Raw genomic sequence first — 24,934 nt, 5'->3', positions numbered from 1 at the left:
TGACTGGGATAATTGGGATGGGAGTGTCAGAGACAGTGCGATTGGCACAGGACAGAGTGGAGTTTAGGGCTGTTGTACATAGGGTCACTATGAGTCGCAGGCGACTCGACGGCACATAACAACAACAATAAGAACAGACTGGATGCACAAACACTGATGAATGGAGACCAGATGAACTGTGGGGTGACATCATACATGAAAAAAACCTTTTCTAGGCCATAAAAAAATAGGAAAGAAAAAAAAGACCAAAATGGATGTTAGAAGAGAGGTGGCACAGTTAAAGCAATAGTGGACTGAAAGGGCTGAACACACATTTCAAAGTGCAGCTGGAAAAGAAATGGTTTAGGTTTAAGAACTGATAACAGAGGAGGAAGTCTAGGCTGCACTGAAGGTTTCAGTGACAATGAGGCCCCAGGAACAGACGGAATACCAGTGACAAGGTTTTAATAAACTGATACAATGCCAGAGGTGCTCACTTCTTTATGCTAAGTAATCTGGAGACAGCGATTGGCCCCACCAACTGGGAGAGAGTTGTATTTGTGCTCAATCCAGAGAAAAGGGACCCAACAGAAGGCAGAAATTACCCAACAGCATTAATATGACACGTCAGCAAAATTTTGCAGAAGAAAATGAAAAAATGTTTCAAGTAGTGCACTGACGAGGAGCTGCTAGAAGTGTGAACTAGATTCCGAAGAGGCCGTGGAGTGAGGGGCATCACTGCTGATCAGAACTTGGCTAAAACCAAGAGAATACTAGAAATAGTACTGTTTTACAAAGGACGCAAAGGCATTTGACGGTATGGATCACAGCAAATTGCAGATAATGTTGTTACAAATGGGAATTCTGGAGGACTTGAACCTGGAACCTGCGGACAGACCAAGAGACAGTCATCTGGACAGACAAGGAGCTACTGTATGGTTTAAATGCAGGAAAAGTGTGTGCCCGTGCTGGACACTTTCGGTGTACCAATTCAATCTGTATGCTGAGCAAACAGACATTAGACTGTGAGGAAGAACAGGGCATCAGGAACGGGGAAGGTTCATCCACCTGTAAGTTGCTGGCTGGAGGTGACGAGTGCCAGAAGCATTTACTGAAGTTTACAGGCAAGATGGTTACTCCAGTCGGCTCTGAAGTTTGGAGGGGAACACATGCGATCTTAGGGTGAGGAGCAGGTCCCGCCCACCGAGCGTGCAGCCCCCTGGGGAGGGGCTCTACCTCCCCGTGTTCCCACACGTACAATGCTGGAGCAGGTGCTACCTGGCCTGGGCCCTGAGCGAGCCTCTGAGACAAGGTGAGTGGAGGGACCATCTGCTGGGGGTGGGGGTGGGGTGGGAGGAGTGAGGGTCTAAAATGGAGCAGGAGGCGGGGAGGTGGAGGGATACACACAGAGGCAGCATGTGGCTTCAGAACAATTGAGCTGGAGACAGAGAACAGTGAAGAAAACCCGGCATGGCATGAGATGGAGGCAGGGAGGTGATGGTGACAAGATGCGGAGTGCTGCGGCGTTACCATGGTTTCTGTTTCCCCTTTTCTCTGGAGGGAGTAGGTCTGAAGGCTCAGGAGTGGCAGAAAGTGGGAAGCCCTGGCCTGCCCGCATCTCTGCTGGGGGCCTGAGTGCCACACACTTGGTATAAAATGCTTCAAGTATTACCAGCTGAGCTCTGGCAACACAGTCTAGTAGGGGCTGCGGGGCTGCACCAAGGCCATGCCTCTCTGATGCGTCCACGGGCAGTTTCACAAAGAAAGAGGGGCCATCAGCTCCTATCGGATTTGGAGCCTCAGAAACGTGCTGGAGGGTCAGCTAAGGGTCAGTCCTGCCTTGACGGCACAGAGCGCTGAGTGTGTCACACAGCTCAAGTGGGTAAAGCTGGAAGCAGCTCCAGCCGTGCAGCTGCTAAGTGAAGACATGCGTCAAGGCCGGCAGGGAGGTCCCGCCGCTGCTCTAGGGAGAAAGCAGCTGACCCGCTTGCTCGGAACCAAGGCCAGCGCTGCTCTCCCGGTGGGCAGGGTCATCAGGTGCTGCAGGGTTAGCTCCGCCTCATGGTGACCCGAAGAACTACAGATCCGAACCCAGCCCTGTCCTGTGCCATCCTCATCATCTCGGACAGACCTGAGTCCTTTGCTGCTGTCACTGTGCCAGTCTGTCTCGTTGGGCGTCTTCCTCTCTCTGGTTGCTCTTCCTCCAAGATGGGATGTATTTGCTCTTTTGGCGGTCCGTGGGATACTGAATATTCTTCTCCAGTACCACAGCTCAAAGGCATGCATGGTTTCTCCTATCAACCTTATTCATGGTCCAACTTTAAGACGCATGCGTGAGTGATTAGATCAGGTGCACCTCAGTCTTTAGACTGATACCCTGCTCCGTAGCACTTTGAAGAGGTTCTTGAGACCAAGTGCTCCCAAAGCAATAAGTATCCCAATCTCCTGACTGCTGGTACCAAGGGTGTTGATTATGTATACAAGTAAGATGAAACTGTTGACAATTTAATCTTTTCTCCATCTAGCAAGATGTTGGCTACCAGCCCAGTGGTGAAGATTTTTGTTTTCTTGATGTGGAGATGCAATCTATATTAAAGGCTGTATTTTTTATCTTCTGCAGCAAGTGTTTCAAGTCCTCACTTTCAGCAAGCAAGGTTGTGGCATCTGCATAATGCAGGCTGTTGATGGCACCAACAACCAGAGCCAAAAAAGAAGAAACAGATGATTTCTACCAAGTGTTGCAGTAAAAAAATCAATCAAACATGTAACCAAGATGCACTAGTAATAATGGGTGACTGGAACGTCAAAGTTGGCCTCCTCCAATCCTGATAGCACGTTTTTCTTCCGAGTCCAGCTGCTCAAAAGATTTGCTCAGCATACACTCTGAACAGCTGTGGAGAGGTTACAGCCCTGACGCCCGCCTTTCGTGAATTTAAACCACACAGGGTTCCCCTGCTCTGTGTGGAGAAGAGCTCCTGCTCTCTCCTACAGGACTGAGAATGGGCTCAGGTGGGAACAAGCGCTACACGCACGCGGTGGCATGCTCCTCGGGTATAAACAGAACAGTAAGGGTGAAAGTGCTAACCGTGTATGGTGTGACCGCCTGACGCACGGTTAACACTCCTTTTGACTATGACTGTGGACAGTCACCTGGAGGCTCCCAGAGGCGGAGGCACAAAAGTCCCCTGACCACACGGGGAGCTGCGCTTGACACACTGTTACCAGCAGCTCCAACATGTAAATAATGTAACTTTCAGCTCCAAATATCATCAGGTCCCTACTCAGAAAGGAATTTCAGATTTATTTTTCAGGGGTAGGAGCTGCCCCATCATTCTTTCTGCAAACAGGAATGACAACCAGAAATAAACAAACCCACCGTCCTCACATGGATCCTGACTCCGAGTGACAGTGTTGGGGGGGGGTGGGGGGTACAGAGCCCCAGGGGGCTTCTGAGGTTGCAGATGTGTATGGGGACACACTGCACAGCGGGCACTTTAATGCTGTGCCACCAGGACTCCTGACAGGATCCTGGCTGTGACACAGTCTCCAGAGATGAAGGCCATCGGACCCCTCCCCCATCCACATGGTCCCTCAGATCATGAGGGAAACCGACAGGCCGTCTCTACCGGTCTGGGCTGTCCTACCAAGGCGAGGCCTCTGAGCAGGTCCAGTCAAGCCATTAAACCGGCCAATTCCACATGCCCTCCAGGCAGCCAGACCACCTGGAGGCCCCAGGCTGTGGGGACACCCAAGCGGATCACCCGGAGACCCTGAGCCGGGCAACGGCCACTGGGAGAAATGCTAAACCATCATGTTCTTGAACTACTCAGGCTGTAGGGTTTCTTGAGGGAGCCTGGTCCTTGGCAATGACTTCACGGGTGGCAAGGTAGAGGATCAGGGGAGAGGAAGACCCTCGGCAAGACGGTCTGCTACGGGACTGCGGCGATGGACGGGAGTGCGGCACAGGACTGCGTGTGCTGTCCATGGGTCACCTGCCACCCACAGGGTCGCCAAGAGCGGGGGAGGGGGGACGGCAGCGATGCCACGAGATGACAAGTCGTGGGGTGACTTCTCTACTGCACAGGACACCAGACGTCACCCTAGCTTATTTAACCAACTTTCAGGTTAGGCTGCTGCCATGATGAGCACGGTGAGTTAGGCCAAACAGTGTTCCAGCAGAACAGGAAGCTTAACAATAAACACGAAACCCCGTGAACTGTTTCTCCTTTTCTTACAGGCGAAGTCGGACTTCACACACACGTCTTGGAGAGCTTTCCCGTTTCTCTCACACACCACGGGAAAGGGGCGGCAGAAGACTGGAGATCCCAAGTTGACGTGATAGAGATAAATACGCTTATTTTTGACTGCATATATCAAGGAAGTCAACTACCGAAAGAGGGCTGAAAACGTAGGGGGCTCTGGTGGTCTAGTGTTAGGGAGGTGCGCTATAACCCAAAGACAAGTGGTTCGAATCCAGCGGCTGCTCCTCAGGAGAAAAGCAATCTCGTCCTGTGCGACTGACAGCCTCTGACGCCCGCTGCAGGGTCAGCTATGGGCCAGTTCTGACTTGATGGCACAACACAACAACACACAAAGGCCTCACACGTTAGGTCAACTTCCGAGTAATAATCTGCTTAAGTGTTGGGTATAAAAATCAAGCTTCTTTTAGACACAAGATACCTTCCACCTTTTTAAAGTTTTTAATTGACTTATGATCTTGTGATCCAGGAAAAGAAAAACAACACACGTATGTGCCCAAAGGAAACTCACGTTGTTGTTAAGTGCCACCAAGTTACCTGTGACTCACAGAGATCCTATGTGCGATAGCTCTGAACTCTTCTCTATTCTGAGTCAGTTTCATGGACTTTGATATACCCACCCACCCACATAACCCCAGTTACTGTGTCAATCCATCTCATCCTGGTGTCTTCCTCTCCTGCACTGTCCTTCCAACCCTTGCAACGATGATGTCCTTCTCCAGGGACTGGTCCGTCCTGGCCACATGCCCAAAGTATGTGAGATGCAGCTTCAAAATCCTTGCTTCCAAGGAGGAGCCTAGTTTCACCTTCTCCAGGATAAATCTGTTTTCTTAGTAGTCCATGCATGATATGTTTTATACTCTTCTCCAGCGCCACAATTCAAAGGGCATCAATTCTTCTGCATTTTTGCTCACTGTCCAGCTCTCTGATGCAAAGCAATTAATTGTGAAAACCATGGCCTGAGTGAGGTGCACATTAGTCTCCAAACTAACACTGCTGCTCTTCAGCATTTCTAAAAGCTCCCTGAGAGCAGACTTTCCCAATGCAATTTGTCTTTTGATTTCTTGACTGCTGGTGCCAAGAGTGTTGACTGTGGACCCAAGAGAGCTAAAACGAAAACTGTTAACAACTTCAGTCTCTTCTCCATCTATCATGGAGCTGCCAACTGGCCCTGTGGTGAGAATATTTGTTTTCTAGATGTTGAGCTTCAGTTCATATTGAAGACTACATACAGTCTACCGCAAATGGTTCAGGTCCTCCTTAGCTTACGTGAGCAAGGTTGTGTCATCTGCATAATGTAGACTGTTACAAGTCTTTCTCCAATCCTGATGCCACATTCCTCCTCATAAAGTCCAGTCTCCTGAATGATCTGTTCCACTATAGATTGAAAAAGGTATGGAGAAAGGATGTATCTCTGATGTACACTTTTTCTGATTTTGAACCATAAAGTGTTTCCTTGCTCTGTTCTGACAAATGGTTCAGGCATAGGTTTCACATGAGCACAATCAAGTGTTCTGGGATTCTCTTTCTTCTCAAGGTTAGCCACAATTTGTTGTGATCCACAGTCAAATGCCTTTGTGTAGTCAATGAAACAGAGATAGACATTTCCCTCGTATTCAGGTTAGACAGGGTTTTAATTTTATCGTTAAAATTGGATTAGAAATGAAGTTGTACCTTTTGGATGTTGTTTAAATAATGTATACTATTTTCTGATAGATAAATACATCAGCCAAGTAACCATAGTGCTAAAAAGGAGTGTGACATTACACAGCATAAATAGAACGACAGCATTTAGGAGCATGATGTCACCCTCCGATTATAGTGAGTTGGTCGGAGCAGGGTGGGGCAGTGTTGGGCTCAATGACGTAAATGGGACATGGGGACCTGGACAGAGTTCAGAGGAATGTCATACAAAATGAAAAGAGCTGTGACACCAAGTACTAGCACAAGTGTGACGCTAATACTTGAAGGATTATGTCCCCATATCTGTCACCACACTTAATTTGATCTATATGCAGAGAAAATCACCTTGAGAAGCTGCATCAGATGAAGAACTTGGCCTCAGGACCGGACAAGGACTCATCAACAACCTGCACAAGATGACACAACCTTGCTGGCAGAAAGTGAAGTGGTTTGAAGTGCTTATTATAGAAACAGCAAAGACTAATACCTTCAATATGGATTGCATCTCAATATCAAGACGACACAACCTCTTCAATAAATGGTGCTGGCAAAACTGGATTCCTACCTGCAGAAAGCTGATACAGGATCCACATCTCACATCATACACAAAAATCAACTCAAAGTGAATCAGAGACCTGGGAGTAAAGCCCAAAACCATAAACTTCATGAGACAAACTGGGACCAAGCTTAGAAGGCCTAGCCTACAGTATAAAAAGACTGCCAAATACAGCCAGAAATGCACAACCTGAATAGGATAAAATTGATGAATGAGACATTCTAAAGATTAAATCCCTGTGTGCATAAAAAGCTTTTTCCAAAAGAATAAAAATAGGCGAGCTCTGGTGGCCTAGTGGCAAGAAGTTGCACTGTAATCCCAAAGGTTTGCGGTTTGAATCCACAAGATGCTTTGCTGGAGAAGGAGGGACAATCTCTTCCTGTACCAGTCAGATCCAATTTGATGGCGCGCGCGCGCGCACACACACACACACACACAAGAAAATAAATAAAAAATGAATAAAAATAAAACTTACTGATTGGGGAAAAAAACCCCTTTGGCAATATCATTTCAGACAAGGGTCTCATATAAAAAGTTTACAGAATCCTATAGGGCTTCCACAAGAAAAAGGCTGATACCACAATTACAAAATAGGCAAAAGACATGGAAAGTGTTTTCACAGAGGAAGCTATTTGGATGGCCAACAGAAACATGAAGAAATGCCCAAAAGCCAAATAACAAATGCTGGCGAGGTTGTGGAGAAACTGGTGGGAGAGTAAAATGGTGCAACCACTCTGGAAGGCAATATGGCACTTTCTCAAAAAGTTGGAAATAGAAATATCATTTAACTTAATAAACCCACTACCGGGAATATAACCTAAAGAAATCAGAACTGCCACCCAAACAGATATGCACACCCATGTTTACAGTTGTATTGTTCATAATAGCAAAGAGAGGGAAACAACCTAAGTGCCCATCAACAAACGAATGGACAGAGAAGCTGTGGTATATTCACACAATGGAATACTATGCTGCATTGAAAAACAAGGAACTCATGCAATATTAATAAAATGGGTGACCCTGGAGGACATTTGCTGAGTGAAATAGCTCAGTTACAAAAGGACAAACACTTCACTGTTAAAAAAACAGGACTGACATGGCGGATGGGGCATATTAAGAAAAGAGGGGATTAAATAATGTACATTGCATTGAAACAGATGATGGAAAGACCAGCTTAAAAGGAGGATATGATTAGGTATTATCTGCATGACAACAGTCCAGAATTAGAGCTGCATAATAAAGTGGACTGGGGGAGGATTGTACAACAATCAAAGAATCTTTGCTTCAAAGAGAAAACCAAACTTGGGGGGGGGGGAAGGCCAGGGAGGAAAATGTGCAACAATGAATGGATATCCAAGTTCTGTACAAACTTTCATTAAAATCTCAACTAAAAAAAAAATTAATTAAAAAAGAAATGCTCAAAATTAACAGCAATAAGAGAGATGCAAATCAAAACCACAATGAAATACCATCTCACTCCGGTAGCTGTGGCAAAGTTTAACAGGATGGCAAGTAATAAATGTTAAAGAGGATGTAGCGAGATAGGAACTCTTATAAATTATTGGTGGGAATGTAAGACGGTATAACCTCTCTGGAAGACAGTTTGGTGTTTCCTCAAAATGCTGAACATAGAAATTCCGTATGACCCAGCTATTCCACTGCTTGGAATATACACCGAGAATGAGAACTGAGGCACAAATGGAGACTTGTACATATTAGTATTATTCACCACTGCAAGAACATGGAAACAGCCCAAATGTCCAAAAGCAATCGAATGAATTGAGAAATTATGGTGCATTCACACAATGGAATACTATGCAGTATGTAGGAGCAATGATTTTGTAAATTACTACCTAGCTTGAGACGGACTGGAGAGCATTATGCTGAGTGAAATAACTCAGTCCCATAAGGACAAAAACTATGTAAGACCATTACTGTAGAATGTGCATGAGGACCCAAGGAGGGGGAGGAGGAGCAGAGGGGTGATGATGGGTGGGTGTGGCACGGTAGGGGTGGTTAACCTTAGGATCGCACAATTTGATGGGAGGAGGGACAATGTATGCGAACTTTGTTAAGTAAACCACTATAAAAATTTTATTTAAATTAAAAAAATAACAAAGTGATATTAAAGTAAAATTAACAACAACAACAACGAAGATGACTAAGGCACACTTGATCCAAGCCACGGTATTTTCAGTTACTGTAAACAGGTTCATCCTGGAGAGGGTGAAACCGGGCTGCTCCTTGGAGGCAAGGATTCTGAAGCTTCGTCTGACCTACTCTGGACATGTTGCAAGGAGGGACCAGTCCTTGGAGAGGGACATGATGCTTGGGAGGGTGGAGGGACAGTGCAGGAGGGGAAGGCCCTCTATGAGGTGGAGCAATTCAGTGATTGAGGTAATGGGGATGGGAGTGTCAGAGAAAGTGAGGTTGGCCCAGGATAGAGCAGGGTTTAGGGCTCTTGTACACACGGTCGCTATGAGTTGCAAGCAACTCAACGGCACATAACAACAACACGCATCTGAAAGTTAGGACAACGAATAAAAATGAACAAAGAAGGAAAAAAATATATCAAGAAGACAAAAATCCTCATCCCTGATCAAATGAGCAACATCAGGATCAACAGGGAAGAGTGAAGTGGGCAGTGATTTCGTTTACCTGGCTCTGTAACCAACATTCGGGGGAAATCTGCTGCAAAGGACTCTTTAAGGAAATTGTCAGAGGGCAAAGATGCCACTTTGAGGATTACATTATGGCCCAAGGACTTCTCCAATGTGCCAGAGCGCAACGGTGTCAGTTTAAAGACTAAGGTGCTCCTGATCCAAGCCAAGGTCTTTCTAACTACTTAAAACGTTGGACAATGAATAAAGATGACAAGAGGAGAAGGGATGTCTTCAAGCTGTTGTCTTGATGAAGAGGACTGAGTATTTCCTGGACTGTCAAAAGAACAGAGATGTGTGGAGAAAGTGCAACCAGGGTGCTCCTTGGAGGTGGATGCTGAAACTTCATCTCACATGCTCTGCATATGTTATCAGGAGGGGTAAATTTTCAGAAAAAAAGACATCAAGCTGGGAGAGGTGGAGAGTCAGCTAAAGAAAGTCAATGAGATGGATTGACACAGCGACTTTAACAATGGGGTCAAGTATATGAGATGAGGAGGATGGCACAGGATGGGGTAGGATTCAGTAACAACAGTAAGAAACCATGGGAATCCGCTGACCAGCACAGGAGGAGACTGCCCCTCCTCCAACGGAGCATCTGGTGGATTTGAACCGCACGCCTTCGAGACCACAGCTCCCCTGCATCAATGCCGTTAAATTACGGTGTTGGTGAATACCACCGAGTACACCAGGGGCTGCCCGGTAACAAATCTGTCTTGGTTAAAGTGCAGTCAGCAATCTCCTTGGACATGAGGACTGCAAAGCTTTCCCTCACTGCCTTGGAAATGTTACCAGGAGAACTAGTTCCTGGAGAAGTAGAGGGTAACAGCAAAAAAGAGGCCCTCCATGTGTGATCCAGTGGTCACAGTGGGGGTCCACCACAGCCGTGCAGATGGGGCTGAGCATGACCCAACGGTACCCAACAACAGCGGTCAGTACCCAACAGCTGTCGGGGAGTGAGGCGGGAGGTACCACGTGCTGCCCACAGGCTGGCAGGGATTCTGGGAAGCTGCAGGGCTCGGACATCTGCCCATCCCAGCAAAGGCGAGCTCACCAATGGCAGGCCAGAGGGCTGTACAGGATGTGCGCGTGCGCGTGTGTGTGTGTGTGTGTGTGTGTGTGTGTGTGTGTGTGTGTGTGTCGGTTAGAGGTCACACCGTCATAGTCTTATCACTGACCTAGTGCCTGGGGAGGAAGAGCTCCCTGTGGGTGTGTACTGTCCCCAGGACACATAGGATGACCAAGGCTGAGAGGGTTCAGGGTGGCCCTGGGGCTGTGGCAATAAAACAACCCTAAGGATCCCTTATCTCTACAAGGCCGGACTCCACCCACAAGCCCTGGAAGCTTCCGGATGAGGGGCCAAGTGACATTCCTTGAAGAACCAGGAGGATGAGGCTCAGCAGAGGCCTGTGGGCTGGGAGTGTCCAGCCAAGGACAGAGCGTTCATCTCAGGCCCCCACTGTGAGATTCAGGGTAGCAGCAGGGAGGGAGGGAGGGAGGGGGGCCAGAGGGTCAGGTTCAAGCTAGGACACAGCCAGCGAGGAGGTAGGAGGGAGGAGGGCCAAGGTGAACGCTAGGTGTGAAATGTTACGGAATGTTCCTCCGTGAGCCCCGTGGCTGTGAAAGGCTGCACATGAAGCCAGAGAAGAAGCCCTCCAAGGTAAGCTTCCCTGCTGCCGTGTGGCCCAGACGCGCTCATGGTGCTGGACACAGCCCTGCCTCCTCCTGTGGACCAGGAGAGACTCTCGAGATCTCCCCTCCTGACCTCACTTCCTGCTCTGGACCAGGTGGTGGGTCCTCACACTCTCCAGGGTCCCCAGCCTCCAGTGTGAGCTCTAAGCTCTGCGGAGATACGCCACACTCAATCACACCCACCCCACATGGTGGGGAAGGTGAGGGAACACAGGTGCGAGGAGGAAGTGGGTGCTGGGTAGAGTCAATCCCACATTTCAGAGGGGACCATGTTGAGGGCTGGGCTCGGAGAGAGGTTTAGGGAAGAAATGAAGGGGTGTTGAGGGAGGGCGGACAGGAACGACCCCTAGTCTGGCACTGAGAAGTCTGGGGTCCCTGGTACGTGACAGTGACGCTGCCCAAGAGAGCATGAACCTCCTACTGTCTCATGGAGACCCCACAGGACAGAAGAGAACCTCCCATGGGGTTTCCAGGGCAGCTCTGGAGCGGTCCATTCGGAGCTGTGGGGCCAGTACAAAGGCGGCGTGCCGTGGCGGTGTGAACCGAGCCGGCCACTCGACAAGAGAAAGGCGAACACCGCCTCCTGTGTCTTACAGCCTGACACTCGCTGGAGGCACAGCTCGGAGCCCGGTGACTCAGCGTGCACGAGCTCACAGGGCTCCTGAGAGCAGCTGCTGCCTTCCGGCCGCTCCCCCACTAAACCCCAGGTCTCCTTTTCAAAGACACTGCTTGTCCTTTAACTGACATCAAAGGAAATGACGGGGTATGGGAGTGTTCCCTGTTAAAATTACATCACCAAACCGAAAGAGCAGAGCCGTCCACACACGGACTTACCTATAAAATATATTATTTATCTGTTTTCTGATGTACGCTCTTAAGCCTAGGAATTTCCCATAGATTCTGTGAAGGGTGGTTTTGAGAAAATCTCTCTCTCTCGGGTCTTCACTGTCAAAGAGCTCTAAAAGCTTCAAGAAGAAAAAGGCATTTAGTGACTCAGTTTACCTGCCAGTCAGGGCTTAAAGAATGAGAATTCATTTGCACCGTACCTGCAATACAAACTTCTGGTCAATATATTTCTTCGCTATATTAGGTTGGAAATCTGGAGACTCTAAAAATCTTAAGAAAAATTCATAAACGAGCTGGGAGAAAGAGAAACAAAACAAAATGCAAAATGAGTCCAACAACATGGCATTTTACTAAAAGGAAATGAAAATCCACCATAAACAGAACAGAATCTTTATTTGCCTGCAAATATTAGCCATCTAACTGACTGTCTGTCTGTCTATCTATCTATGTATTTATTGATTGATTGCCAGGAAGCTAGAGAATGAATGGAAAATTCCACGTTTTATTTAATTATAACTGATGACGGCAATTATCTTACGTGGCTGAGAACCACAGATTCTGCCCTTACGAGGCATTTGAAAAATAAAAGTATTTCCACGGTGATGTCAGCAGAGCTAAGCCATGCTGCTGGAGACCCCAAGTATGCATGGGCCGTGAACAGGGCTGTGGCCCAGCTCCAGGAGGGACCTGTGGCTTGGCTACACCCAGAGGCAGCGGAGATGCTGGGCGGAAGCTGGGCAGACCCAGGGGCTGCAGCATCACCTGGACCGTGGAAGCCCCACCCCCTCCCAGGTCAGGGAGTTTTGCACGCTTGATGTGTTTCAAGTAGCAACATTAATAATGCCTTGGCAGAGAATGTTTTGCAGCCGAGACACCCGGCACTCTTGCTGGTCTCACCATCCCCTCCCCTTGAATCTCTTCACCCCTCTCAGGGCTCACCCAGCCCCTGCCCAGGCCTGCAGCTCACTGCTTCTACATGACCCCCAAGCCCACCAGACTTCTCCTTTCTGGCTGTCCTGACAAGGCCTTAGGAAGGGCACTAGCTGGCAAGGTGCAGGCGGCCCAAGGGCATCCAAGTTCTGAGAATCTTGAGAAAACTCAACACGAGTTCTCCCAGCCTGAGCGCAAGAACTACTGGTGAAATGGGGATTCCACTGCAAAGGAAAATGTTTCAAACAAACATTCCAGCAAAACCCATTAAATCTCTCTTCCACCAAGCTTTCTTGCATTTAGAGGTTTGCAAAGTCTTGGAGCTACTGGAGACCAAAGGTTCATCATATGACAGCTGACAGGAGGCTGGGGCCCCTGGACCCCAAACCGGCATGTAAGGCACCCCACCCTCCTGGCTTACCTGTAGATGAGGCCAGGCTGCTTCTAACGTGGGCTCGTCTTCCTCGGGGTCAAATTCTGCTCCCGTGGGATTGGAGGAAGGTGGTAATGTTCGAAACATGTTAACTGCAAACTGAAACACAGATTCTGGTTACGATCGAGACATTTAAGAAAGACGAAGAGGACATCGTGGGAGTGGCGATACTGTGTTGTGTGGTCACCTGGCCATCCTCGCTAAGTTCAGACATAGTGTGGCCCTGAGACCCTGCGTCCTGGGGTCTGACTTTCACAGCTGGCCAGCAGCACATGCTCAGCCGAGTGGTGGGGACTCTGTGGACACTAATGGCACTTGTCTGTGCAGAAGATAGGCAACTGTCCTGTGTGCAGGTCAAAAAAGGGGGTGAAAAGAAAGGCAGCCGCTGAGGTTCAGGAACTCAAAGAGGTGAGCAGATGAGGAGCCCAGAGTGCTGGGGGACTTCGGGGGGGGGGGGGGTGGCAGGAAAAGACGGAACGGGACAGACATGGGCGACTAGCATGTTGATGTCTCATCCAGCCAGCCACGAGGGACAGCATGGCCACACGGGCAGCTCAGAGTTCCTGCCATAAGCTGCCTAAGAGTCAGCTCCCACACATGGAAGGCCTCCACTCATGGGGTCGCATCAGGTTTTCAGTTGTGGGATTTAGGAAGCAGAGTGTCAGGCCTTTCTTCCTAGTCTCATTAGTCCAGAAGTTCTGGTAAGGCCTGTCAAGCATCATAGCAACACACCAGCCTCCTGACAGGTAGTGGGGGGCTGCACATGAGGTATGCTGGGTGGACCTCTTGTATGGAAGTGACTGTTCCACCACCAAATGGTCCTTAATCCCCAAGATAAGAGCGAACCTGTGGTTCAAGGGGCAGAAGTGTGGTCTCAAAGACATGGAAGACTAAGGAACCTATGAGGACATGGAGGAAACGAAGTGGGTATAAGAATTTTCTCTGAGTCTGGAAGACCATGGCCTGACTCAGGCACACCTTGGTCTCTAGAATGACATCGCTGCTCTTCAGTACTCTGGAGAGATCCCTGACAGCAGATTTTCCCAATGTAATTCATCTTTTATTTCCTGGCTGCTGGTACCAAGAGCGCTGATTGTGTAGTGAACAAGCTGTAACTGTTAACGACCTCAATCTCTTCTCGATGGTGCTGTCAATTGGCCCAGTGGTGAGAATATCTGACTTCTTGATGTTGAGATACAATCTATATTGAAGGCTGCAGTTCTTGATCTTCTGTGGCAAGCGCTTCAGATTGCTCCTCAGTTTCAGTAAGCAGGGTTGTGTCATCTGCATAACGCAGGTTGTTGATGAGTCTTTCTCCAATTCGTCCTCATAAAGCTGAGCCTCCCAAATGATCTGTTCTGCAGAAGCCGGGTAATGACTAAGGATGACAGAGGAAGAATCAATGTCTTTGAGTTGTAGTGCTGAGTAAGAGTATTGAACATACCCGGGACTGCCAAGACAACAAATATGTCTGTCTTGGAAAGAGTGAAACCAAGTGCTTCCTTGGAGGCTAGGATTCTGAAGTTCCATCTCACATACTTTGGGCATGAGGCCAGGAGAGACCAGTGCAGGAGAGGAAGACCTCGGATGAGATGGACTGATATAGTGACTGGGGCGATGGCGGTAGGTGTGTCGGAGTCAGTGAAACTGTCTCAGGACTGGGAAGGCTTCAGAGCTGTATAGAGGGTTGCCGGCAACTCAACAGCACATAACACCAACAACTGAGACTAGACGATTCATACAGTTTTTTTATCCATCCACGTTTCCTCCCTCACGTGGCACACATGGTCACTCTTCCCGCCCCCGGTTCCTTCTACTCCCAATCTCCCCAGCTCTGTGAGAGCTTGACCACAGATCTTTCTACACAGGACTAAGGCACATTTTCATGTCCACTTGGTTACCATGTGGATTTTTATCTCAAAGTAAAGCATACCATGACACATGAGTGAAGGCCAGATGAGCTGTGGGAGACTATCAAGAATGTTATCCCTGAAGAATGCAAAAGGTCATTACAGATGGGGGAGGAAGAAAAGACCGAGATGGGTGTCAGAAGAGACTCTGAAAACTGCACTAGTGTTAAGAAGCCAAAGCACAAGGGAGCTCTGGTGGCCTAGTGGCAAGACACTGTGCTGCAATCCCGAAGGTGTGCAGTTCAAACCCATCAGATGCTCCACTGGAGGAGTGGCAGTCTCCTCCTGTGCCAGTACGATATAACTCAATGGCACACGAGAGGGGGGAAAAAGGAAGCCAAAGCAAAGGAAGATGTCAGGAAGTTAAGGAGCTGAACAGAAAATTTCAAAGGGCAGCTCGGGAGAACAAAACAAAGTATAATAATGAAATGTGCAAAGAGCTCAAGTTGGAAAATCAAATGGGATGAATTTATTCAGCATTTTAAGCTGAAGGAACTGAATAACAAATTCAAGCTTCGAGTTGCAATCCTGAAGGATGCTAAGGGCAGAATATCAAAAGAAGATGGGAGGAGTGCACATAATCACTGTACCGAAAAGAACTGGCTGACACAGAATCATTTCATGGAACATTTTATGTTCAAGAGGCAGTGATGATGAAGGAGGAAGTGCAGGCTGCTCTACAGGAACTGGCAAAAAACAAGGCCCCTAACACAACTATAAGGTATCATCTCACCCCAGTCAGAATAGAAAAATTTAACAGAACAGCAAGCAACAAATGCTGACGAGGTTGTGGAGAAACTGAAACCCTTATTCACTGTTGGTGGGAATGTAAAATGGTGCAACCACTGTGGAAGGCAGCATGGAGCTTTCTCAAAAAGTTGCAAATAGAGATACCATTTGACCCAGCAATTCCACTACTGGGATTATACCCCTAAGAGACTATAACTGACATCCTAGCAGATATATGCACACCCATGTTTATTGCAGCTCTGTTCACAGTAGCCAGGAGTTGGAAACAACCTAAGTGCCCATAAACAAACGAATAGATAGAGAAGCTGTGGTATATTCATATAATGGAATACTACGCGGCACTGAAAAACAAGGAACTCATGCAATATTATTCAAAATGGGTGACCCTGGAGGATATTATGCTGAGTGAAGTATCTCAGTCACTAAAGGACAAATATTGCATGGTGCCACTGTTGTAAAACAGGACAGAGCTTGGGGTTGGGGAGAGACTGAGAAAGATGGGTTCAATAATGTATACTGCATTGAAACAGGTGAGGGAGAAAACTGTTTAAAAGGGATATGTGATTAGGTATTTTTGTCATGACAGGCGTCTATAGCGAAGGCTACATGGTGGAGTGGACCTGGCGGGAGGGTTTGGAAAACAATGAAAGAATTTGTTTTAGGGGGGAGGGTTGAAAGGGGAGAAAAGTACAATAATGAATGAATGAAAATCCAAAGTTTCTGTAAATTTTTACTGCAATTAATAATAAATTTAAATTAAAAAAAGAACAAATCTTGTACCATAAAAAAAGAAGATATTTAACTGTGTGAATCATAATAAATTATGGTTAACTATAAAAAGAAAACAAACAAACAAACAAACACCCAAAAAACCAAAAAAGGCCCCAGGAACTGATGGAATACCAACTGACATAATTCAACAAACAGATGCAGCCCTGGACGTGCTCACCATGTTGTGTCAAGAAATATGGAGGACAATCACCTGTCCAACTAACCAGAACAGGTCCATGTTTGTTCCCATTAAAAAAAAAAAAAAGATGACCTGACAGTGTGTGGAAATTATTAAACAGTATCACTAATATTCTTTTCAAGATCATCCAAAAATGACTGGGACAGTAAATCGGCAGAGAACTACCAGAAATATAAACTAAGTTTAGAAGAGGCTGTGCCACTAGGGACATCATTGCCAATATCAGATGGATCCTGGCTGAAAGCAGAGAGTACCAGAGGAATGTCTACTGTGTTTCATTGACTATGCAAAGGTGTTTGACTGTGTGAGTCACAAAAAACTGTGGCTGACCTTGAGGAGAATGGGACTGTGCTTTATGGTGCTCATGGGAAACCTACACTTGGAACAGGAAACAGTCCTTGGAACAGAGCAAGGAGACATTGTATGATTTAAAATCAGGAAGGGAGTGTATCAGGGATGCTGGACCTACTGGCAGCATCGTGATAGATGGAGATTGAGATTGTTAACAATTTCAGCTCTTGGCACTCGCAGTTGGAAAATAATTGGATGAATTACATTAGGAAAATCTGCAGTCAGGGACCTCTCCAGAATGCTGAATAGCAACAATGTCAGTCTAGAGACTCAAGTGTCTGATACGGCCCATGTTCTCTCCAGTTACTTGCTATGCATCAGAGAGCTGGACAATGACCAAAAATGACAGAAGAACAAGTGAAGTCTTCGATTTGTGGTGCTGGAGATGAGTACTGAACATACCATGGACTGACTGCCAAGAAAACAAACAGGACTGTCTTGGAGAGGGCAAAACCAAGCTCTCCTTGGAGGTCACCATGTGTGAGCACACAGGGAGGCACAGCAGAAAGAGCTGGTCACAGAGCGTGGCAGCACGGCGTGGCAGGCAGGCCCCCATCCTCCCTGCCAGGTTCTGCCTCCCTAGCTTTGTTACCTATGAAGGGAGTGAGCGAGCTCCTGTGTTGTGCAGGGCTCCCGTGAGGGCCAAAGAAAGTGTATACAGGAAACCGCTCTGAGTGGACAGCTAGAGCTCGGCCCGTCGACTGGCCACTGCCACCGAGGCTGAGTGCACCCTCACAACACCTCGGCTCCTCGCCGCTGCAACAGGAAAATGAAGTCCACGTTCAAGTGGGCTGTCAAGTTCACACTCATGCTGTCAAGGGCCACTTGTACCTGCAGTGGCTTTAACCCACCTGCCTATGCGGAATGCTTGCATGTGTGGGGTCACAGTGCCCTGTGTGCAGGCCGCCTGCACGTGACAACATTAGATGCCAATCCAACAGCTGGAGCAGCTGGTTATCAATACCAAGTGGCCTTCTGAGAGTCCCTGAGGTCCAGTAGGAGCCCACATGAGCACAGCTAACCACAGCACCAGGGAGCCTGCTGGTGCCACCTGTCCCCAGAGGGCAGAGTGGCCTCATGAGACCACAGAGTGCAAGATATCAAGACAAGAAGAGATGAACCAAACCCACTGTCACCAGTCAATCCCAGAGTGGCCTGACCGCAGGACAGGGCAGAACCCTCAGAGCTGCCATCCTTTCAAAGCAGACTGACACACTTTTCTCTCGAGCCAGTTCGGCAGGTAGACTTGAACTGCAGACGTTTTGGACACAAGTCAAGAGCTTAACCACTGTGCTACCAGAGCTCTATGAAAAGATTCCCACTAAAGACACCAGTGAAACTGGAGTGAGGCACCAAGGGAGGATGTTCTCTGTTCAAGCCCTCGGGCAGCCCTGCCACGCTGGCCATTCTCTCTCCTCCAGTGAGTGGCCGGCAGGGGACCACAGCCGCCTCCTTGCTGGAGCGGAGAGGGTGGCGTCAGAGTCGCATTGCTGGGAGGGACCCTGGGCTGAGGTGGTTTAAAACACAGAACCGTTATTTCTTCGAGATGGTGACGACCTATTATCATGGGCTGGAAAAACCAACAGTGACAACAGCTGACCACCCTGACCCTGACAGTGAGCCACACTGTTCTCCCCCGACAGCCAGGACCCTTGACAGCCAGACCACAGTCCATACCATGGCCCCCAAAACTGTAATGTGTTGGTACCAACAACCAAGTCACACAGCCTCTTTTTTTTTCTTACATTTTTAAAAATTTATTATTAATTTCAATGAAAATTTACAGAGACTTTGGATTTCCATTCATTCATTGTTGCACTTTTCTCCCCTCCCAACCCTCCCCCCTAGTACATTACCCTCTTGGAAAAGTAAAAGACAAATTCTTTCATTGTTTTACAAACCCTCCCCCAGGTCCACTCCACTATACATAGAGCCTTCGCTCTGGATTCCTGTCATGACAAAAATACTGAATATTTCCCCCTCTTAAACAGTTTTCTCCCTCATCTGTTTCAGTGCAGTATACATTATTGAAACCATTTTTCTCAGTCTACCCGCAACCCCGAGATCAGTCCTGTTTTACAACAGTGGCACCATGCAGTATTTGTCCTTTTGTGACTGAGATACTTCACTCAGCATAATATCCTCCAGGGTCACGCATTTTGAATAATATTGCATGAGTTCCTTGTTTTTCAATGCAGCGTAGTATTCCATTGTGTGAATATACCACAGCTTCTCTATCCATTCATTTGTTGATGGGCACATGACATAGGTTGTTTCCAACTCTTTGCTATTATGAACAAAGCTGCGATAAACACGGGTGTGCATATATCTGCTTGGGTGGCAGTTATGGTCTCTTTGGGGTATGTTCCCAGTAGTGGAATTGCTGGGTCAAATGGTATCTCTATTTGCAACTCTTTGAGAAAGTGGAGCACACAGGCAGGTGGCGGACTCCTCTAGGCCCTAGGGAGGGACCTCGTAGTTCTGGGATGTCCTGTCCTTCGTAAATCTGGACTTGTAACATGGAGCGTTAACTTGGTGGCTTAGTGGTAAGGAGTCACGCTCCCAACACAAAGGTATGTGGCTTGAATCCACCAGCAGCTCCACAGGAGAAAGATGGGCAATCAACCCTATGTGTTTTATTGTCTCTGAAAATCTGCTGGAGGGTCAGCTATGGGTTGGTTCTGACCCAAAGGTACAGAACAACAGCAGCAACATTACATTTAACAAAAATGTAGACATCACTCTGATCGGATTTCTGGACTAACTCGATGAATTTAAAATTCATGTGGAATGAGAGTCCTAGGGCCATCTGGGGGAGACCAGGCCCCGCATCCCATCAGTCAGCTCACATGAGCTTCCCTGGGGGTCAGTGCCACCTCCTGCATCACATCTGGGACCCATCCAGTTCCTGATGATCGTCAGGACAGAGGGAAGGAGGACACAGGGCTTTTCTCTCCTGCTCCTCCTAGAGCCACAAGCTGCTGTTACAGGATGCAAAGCTCAGGAGAGGCCCAGAGGGGAGGGTAAGGGAAATACTGCGCGTAAAAGCGTGCTAAACCATGACTCCGATCAGCTGGCTAGTTTTACACGCAAAGACGTTCTTTTAAAAAAAATTTTATGATTTCTTTTTGTGGCTGGTACAGGAGGAGATTGCCCCTTCTTCTCTAGCAGGGTATCTGGTGGATTTGAACTGCGTACCTCTGTGATTGCAGTGCCAAATATGTTCTTATCTTGTTATTGTGCACCATCGAGTTGGAACTGGCCCAAAGCTAAACAGCTAGCGGGTTTTCAGAGGCAATAAACAACATGTGAGGAGACTGTTCATCCTTTCCCCGTGGAGCAATTTTGAACCACATGCCTTCAGAACTGCAGTGCAGCTTCTTACAGAAATTGTCCATCCTTCTACTGTGGAGCAGCTGGTGGATCTGAACCTTGTGCCTTTAGGATTGCAGCACACCTTCTTCACCAGAGCTCCATCATGAGTCAGTGTAGAACACTTAATAAAGGAAATCCAGTCTCAATTTTCCAAGTGATGAGTACTTTTAATCTCATGACTACTTCACAACTAAAGGTGCAAGAATACTTCCTTCTTCAGATGAACCTGACACAGGCCTGTCAGTCAGAATTAGACAGAGGAGCTTATTTTAAGAACAGAAGTTTTAAGTCTGCTTGCTGGGTGACAGTTTCTAATCTTTAGAGTTTGACTCTGTCTACCCCACCATTCCCTGCTATTACATCGACTCTGACCCCCTGCGCTCCCAAGGCCATAACCTTTACGGGAGTGGACGGTCTCATTCAGAGGATCAGCTAGTAGGTTCTAACCGAGGATCTTTTGGTTATCAGCACACCGTTTAAGCCACCAAGGCAGAGAAGTTAAGGTCAGAGCTATTACTGTGTTTGAAAGTTTCTGAATTAACAGTTTACATTTTAGAATTAAAATTTTCAAATATTAAAAATTGTCAAGAATTTTACAGGAACCTACATATTCACCATGCAGATTTTACTACTGACATTCCCTGTATTTGGTTTCCTACAAATGTACTGATAAAATGTGACCCCTGAAAACAACTATGAGATATCATCTCACCCCAGTCAGAATAGCAAAATTTAACAGAACAGCAAGCAACAAATGCTGGAGAGGTTGTGGAGAAACTGGAACCTTTATTCCCTGTTGCCAGGAGTGTAAAATGGTGCAACCACTGTGGAAGGCGGTATGGTGCTTTTTCAAAAAGTTGCAAATAGAGATGATAACATTTGACCCAGCAATTCCACTAAAGGGAATATACCCCAAAGAGACTATAAGTGACATCCAAGCTGATATATGCACACCCATGTTTATCATGGCTTTGTTCAAGATAGCAAGGAGTTGGAAACAACCCAAGTGCCTATCAACAAATGAATGGATAAGAGAAGCTGTGGTATATTCACACAATGGAATACTATGCTGCATTGAAAACCAAGGAACTCATGCAATATTATTCAAAATGGGTGCCCTGGAGGACATTATGCTGAGTGAAGTATCTCAGTCACAAAAGGACAAATACTGCATGGTGCCAACTGCTGTAAAACAGGACTGACATTGGGGTTGGGGAGAGACTGAGAAAGATGGATTCCATAATGTATACTGCATTGAAACAGATAAGGGAGAAAACTGTTTAAAAGGGATATGTGATTAAGTATTTTTGTCATGACAGGAGTCCAGAGCAAAGGCTACATGGTGGAGTGGACCTGGCGGGAGGGATTGTAAAACAGTGAAAGAATTTGTCTTTTACTTTTCCAAGAGGGGAGTGTACTGGGGGGAAGGGTTGGGAGGGGAGAAAAGGGCAACAATGAATGAATGGAAATTAAAAAAAAAAAATTTGATACCTGGAGCTCTTGTGATAAAAATACCCTGGGAAGTGATGCTTCAGGGTTCCTTATCACTCCTGAGTACAGTACAGCCCACACCCAAACCAAGCCCACTACAGAGTGGCCACTCGGCCTCACAAAACAAGTTGCTCTCTGTGAGAGCAACTCCATGGTGTTTCCCAGGCCACAATCTCCAGGGCAGCACACTGTATCCTCCCTCTACAGAGGGCTGGGGGATTGAACTGTCCACCTTTAGGTTCTCAGACAACAGCTTTAACCACAATGCCAATGATGCCCTGGATATACGCTCCAACCCTTCTCGTGTCATGCCCACTGATCTCCAAACAGGTGCATAAAGTCTCTCCCCAGCTCTGACAAAGACAGCTTTCTATGGTCATTTACAAAGGAATTGCCTGTGTGGGTGGAGTTCACCGGTGTTTATGGAGTGTCTGCTCTTTGGAGGTGAGGATACAGTGAAACTTCCACTCATATACTTTGGGCATGGTGGTTAAGAGACAATGGTCCTTAGAAGACATCATGCTGGAAAAGAAGAGGTTTCAGTGAAGGATAGACAGACCCTCAACAAGCTGCATAGAAGAGACGGCAACAGAGGGCCTGCATACCAGAGATGGGGAGACGGTGCAGAAGAGGCCGGGTCTGATCTGTGTTCACACGTGACTCAAAGGCACCTAATGAGAACAATATGTCAACAAAGCAGACCCTTCTACTTGCAGGCAGGATGGACCCCTAGGGGAGGATTTACTCTATTTGCAGGAACCTCTAACACAAGGACAAACCGGATGTGGGGCAGGAGTGACTGAGGGGACGCCCTGAGTCCAAGCGTGTCTGAGCTCCCAGGGCAGGAGTCGGCGGAGAGTCCGGCCTGGAGAGGGCTGTGCAGGGAGCGCCTGGACATTGGCCTAGCCGTGCCAACACCACACGCAGAGCTGGCAAAGCACGTGTGTTACAACTTCACTGTGTCACAGCACCTACTACAGACCCCACTTCACAGCTCCTTCCCAGGGGAGCAGGTGGTGTGTGGCCTCGTGCTGAAGCCGGATGTCCTCACCCCGGCTCTGTGGGGCCCGGCAGAAGGTGCATGTGCATCGCGAGCTCTCCAACGCCCTGCAGTGTGAGCTGAGCTTGCTGCTTCATGGGGGGGCTGGGGTGCAGGGGCTGGTGCAGGGCTCACGGCAGCAGCTGGCTCAGTGATTAAGAGTGCAGCTCAGCTAAAGGTCAGTGGATCGAGCCCAGCAGCCCCCCATACAGGGGAAGATGAGGCAGTCAGCCTCCATGGAGAATAGTCCTAGAATGCTATGGAGGGGCCTACTCCCGTCCTTTATGGTCACCAAGAAGTGACCACAGATTCAATGGCAACGGGTTGAGTTTCTATTGTAACTTTGAAAAAAAAAAACCACCGCAGGTAAGAAAAACAAAAACAAAACAAAAAACCAGTGTATGCTGACTATCACTAGAAACGAACTGGCAGGTGGTGTGAGGGGCACTGGGGTTCACTCCTCCCCTCTCCCTCTCCTCCCTTGATTTAACGCAAATCATTCTTTCTTCTCCCATTTCACAGCTGCCTTCACCCTTGCGACCGGTAATACTTTCTAGGACACACTGCAGGCATCACAAATGAGAACAAAAGTGCACAGCGCCCCAACTCAGTTCTCAGGACCATGGGGTATGGGAAGGGTGGAACCCTCACCTGAGTCCAGGGGTCCGGGTTTGAGTCCTTAGGAGAAGATGCTGACTTTAACCCTAGGCATAAGGGAAAAGGGCATTTCCAAGTCGGAGCTGAATTAAAATCATGTGATAAACTTGATTTTCCTGGAGATGAAATGTTGGTCCTGACAGGAGCAGCCATTACCATCGTCCCCCACAGGCAGGATCTTGTTAATTTAAAACTTTTTCCTGTTGTCTGAAAGTTTACAGAGCAGGCTGGTCTTCTATTCAATCATTTCCTCACTCACACACTCTCTCTCTCTCTCTCTCTCTCTCAACACTGCTGATCAACCCACATGGTACACGGCACTCTTCCCTCTCCCTCTCTGTGAGCTGAATTTTCAGTCATCCTTCCAGCTTTGCCCTTCTTGCCTTCTGGGCTCTATCCCTGAGCAAGTCCTGCTCTTTTGATGTTGTGTGGCTGTTTGTTTTAAGGAATGAGAACCTCCCTGGTGTTACTGTCCACCGTTTGGCCTGCTGATATTCGGGCTGTAAGCTGAGACACAAGGCAAGGTCAGCTCCAGACTCTTGGTGACTTCAGGGCCACAGTCTCAGGCATTCTCCCAGTCCCCGTCAGAGCAGGACACCTGGTCATTTTTACGTTCTTGAGTTTTGCTGCACATTTTTCTCCCACTCTGTGGAGAGCTTCCCTGTGTTTCCTTTTAAGCCGCCCGTGGCAGGTGCAGGGCTGTGAGGTGGGGTTTGCTCAAGAATCCAGGGCTGTGGTTGGTCGGCTTCCAGGCGGCGTCAACACTCATCATCCGTCTGCTCCGGACAGCGCGGGACCAAGAGTCAACCTCCTCTCCATGGGCTGCGCTAGGACAATCATGCGTGGGGCACTTGGAACAGAAAAAAGGTATCTTCTTTTCGGTGATAACTATGGCACACAAGTACATTAAAATTCTAGAATATTGTAAAACTCTTCTCTGTAGTGGAGGGACAGTGCAAGAGAGGAAGACCCTGGATGAGATGGATTGACTCTGTGACTGGGTAATAGGGGTGGGTGCACCAGGGACAGTAAGGTTGGCTCAGGATAGAGCAGGGTCCCGAGCTGCCGTACAGAGCGTTGTCACTGTGAGTCGCAGGCAACACAACAACCACCACAGAGCTCGGATCTAATTTATTTCAGTTATAAAACTCTGTGGGAGGGGACTTTCCATCCTCACCGGTCCAGGGACAATGGTTGTTAACAGTTAGCCCCGTCTTCCTCTCGAGGTATTTTGATATCAACCTATTTATACATAGGTATATTAGGAATAGATGGTATACCAATTGACATATTTCAGCTAACAGATGCTGCCCTGGATGTGCTCACCAAGTTGTGCCAAGAAATCTGGAGAAC

At 47.7% G+C, this 24,934-nt stretch overlaps 1 protein-coding gene across 1 annotated transcript in view; it reads right to left on the bottom strand.

Annotated features, from left to right (window-relative positions):
* Nucleotides 1-24,934, bottom strand: part of PPP2R5C (protein phosphatase 2, regulatory subunit B', gamma) — a 172,894-nt gene that overhangs the window by 25,919 nt on the left and 122,041 nt on the right. Inside the window, exons 3-5 of the mRNA XM_006879074.1 lie at nt 13,027-13,137; nt 11,876-11,968; nt 11,664-11,794 (exon numbers count right to left, since the gene is read on the bottom strand). Coding sequence (XP_006879136.1) covers nt 11,664-11,794; nt 11,876-11,968; nt 13,027-13,137 — 335 coding nt within the window. The remainder of the gene's footprint in view (nt 1-11,663; nt 11,795-11,875; nt 11,969-13,026; nt 13,138-24,934) is intronic.

The sequence above is a fragment of the Elephantulus edwardii genome, unplaced genomic scaffold, assembly GCF_000299155.1.
Source record: "Elephantulus edwardii isolate Elephantulus edwardi_28Jun2011 unplaced genomic scaffold, EleEdw1.0 scaffold00002, whole genome shotgun sequence".
NCBI classification, from domain to species: domain Eukaryota; kingdom Metazoa; phylum Chordata; class Mammalia; order Macroscelidea; family Macroscelididae; genus Elephantulus; species Elephantulus edwardii.
Note: the sequence above shows the minus strand (reverse complement) of the source record. Positions and strands in the feature narration are given on the sequence as shown.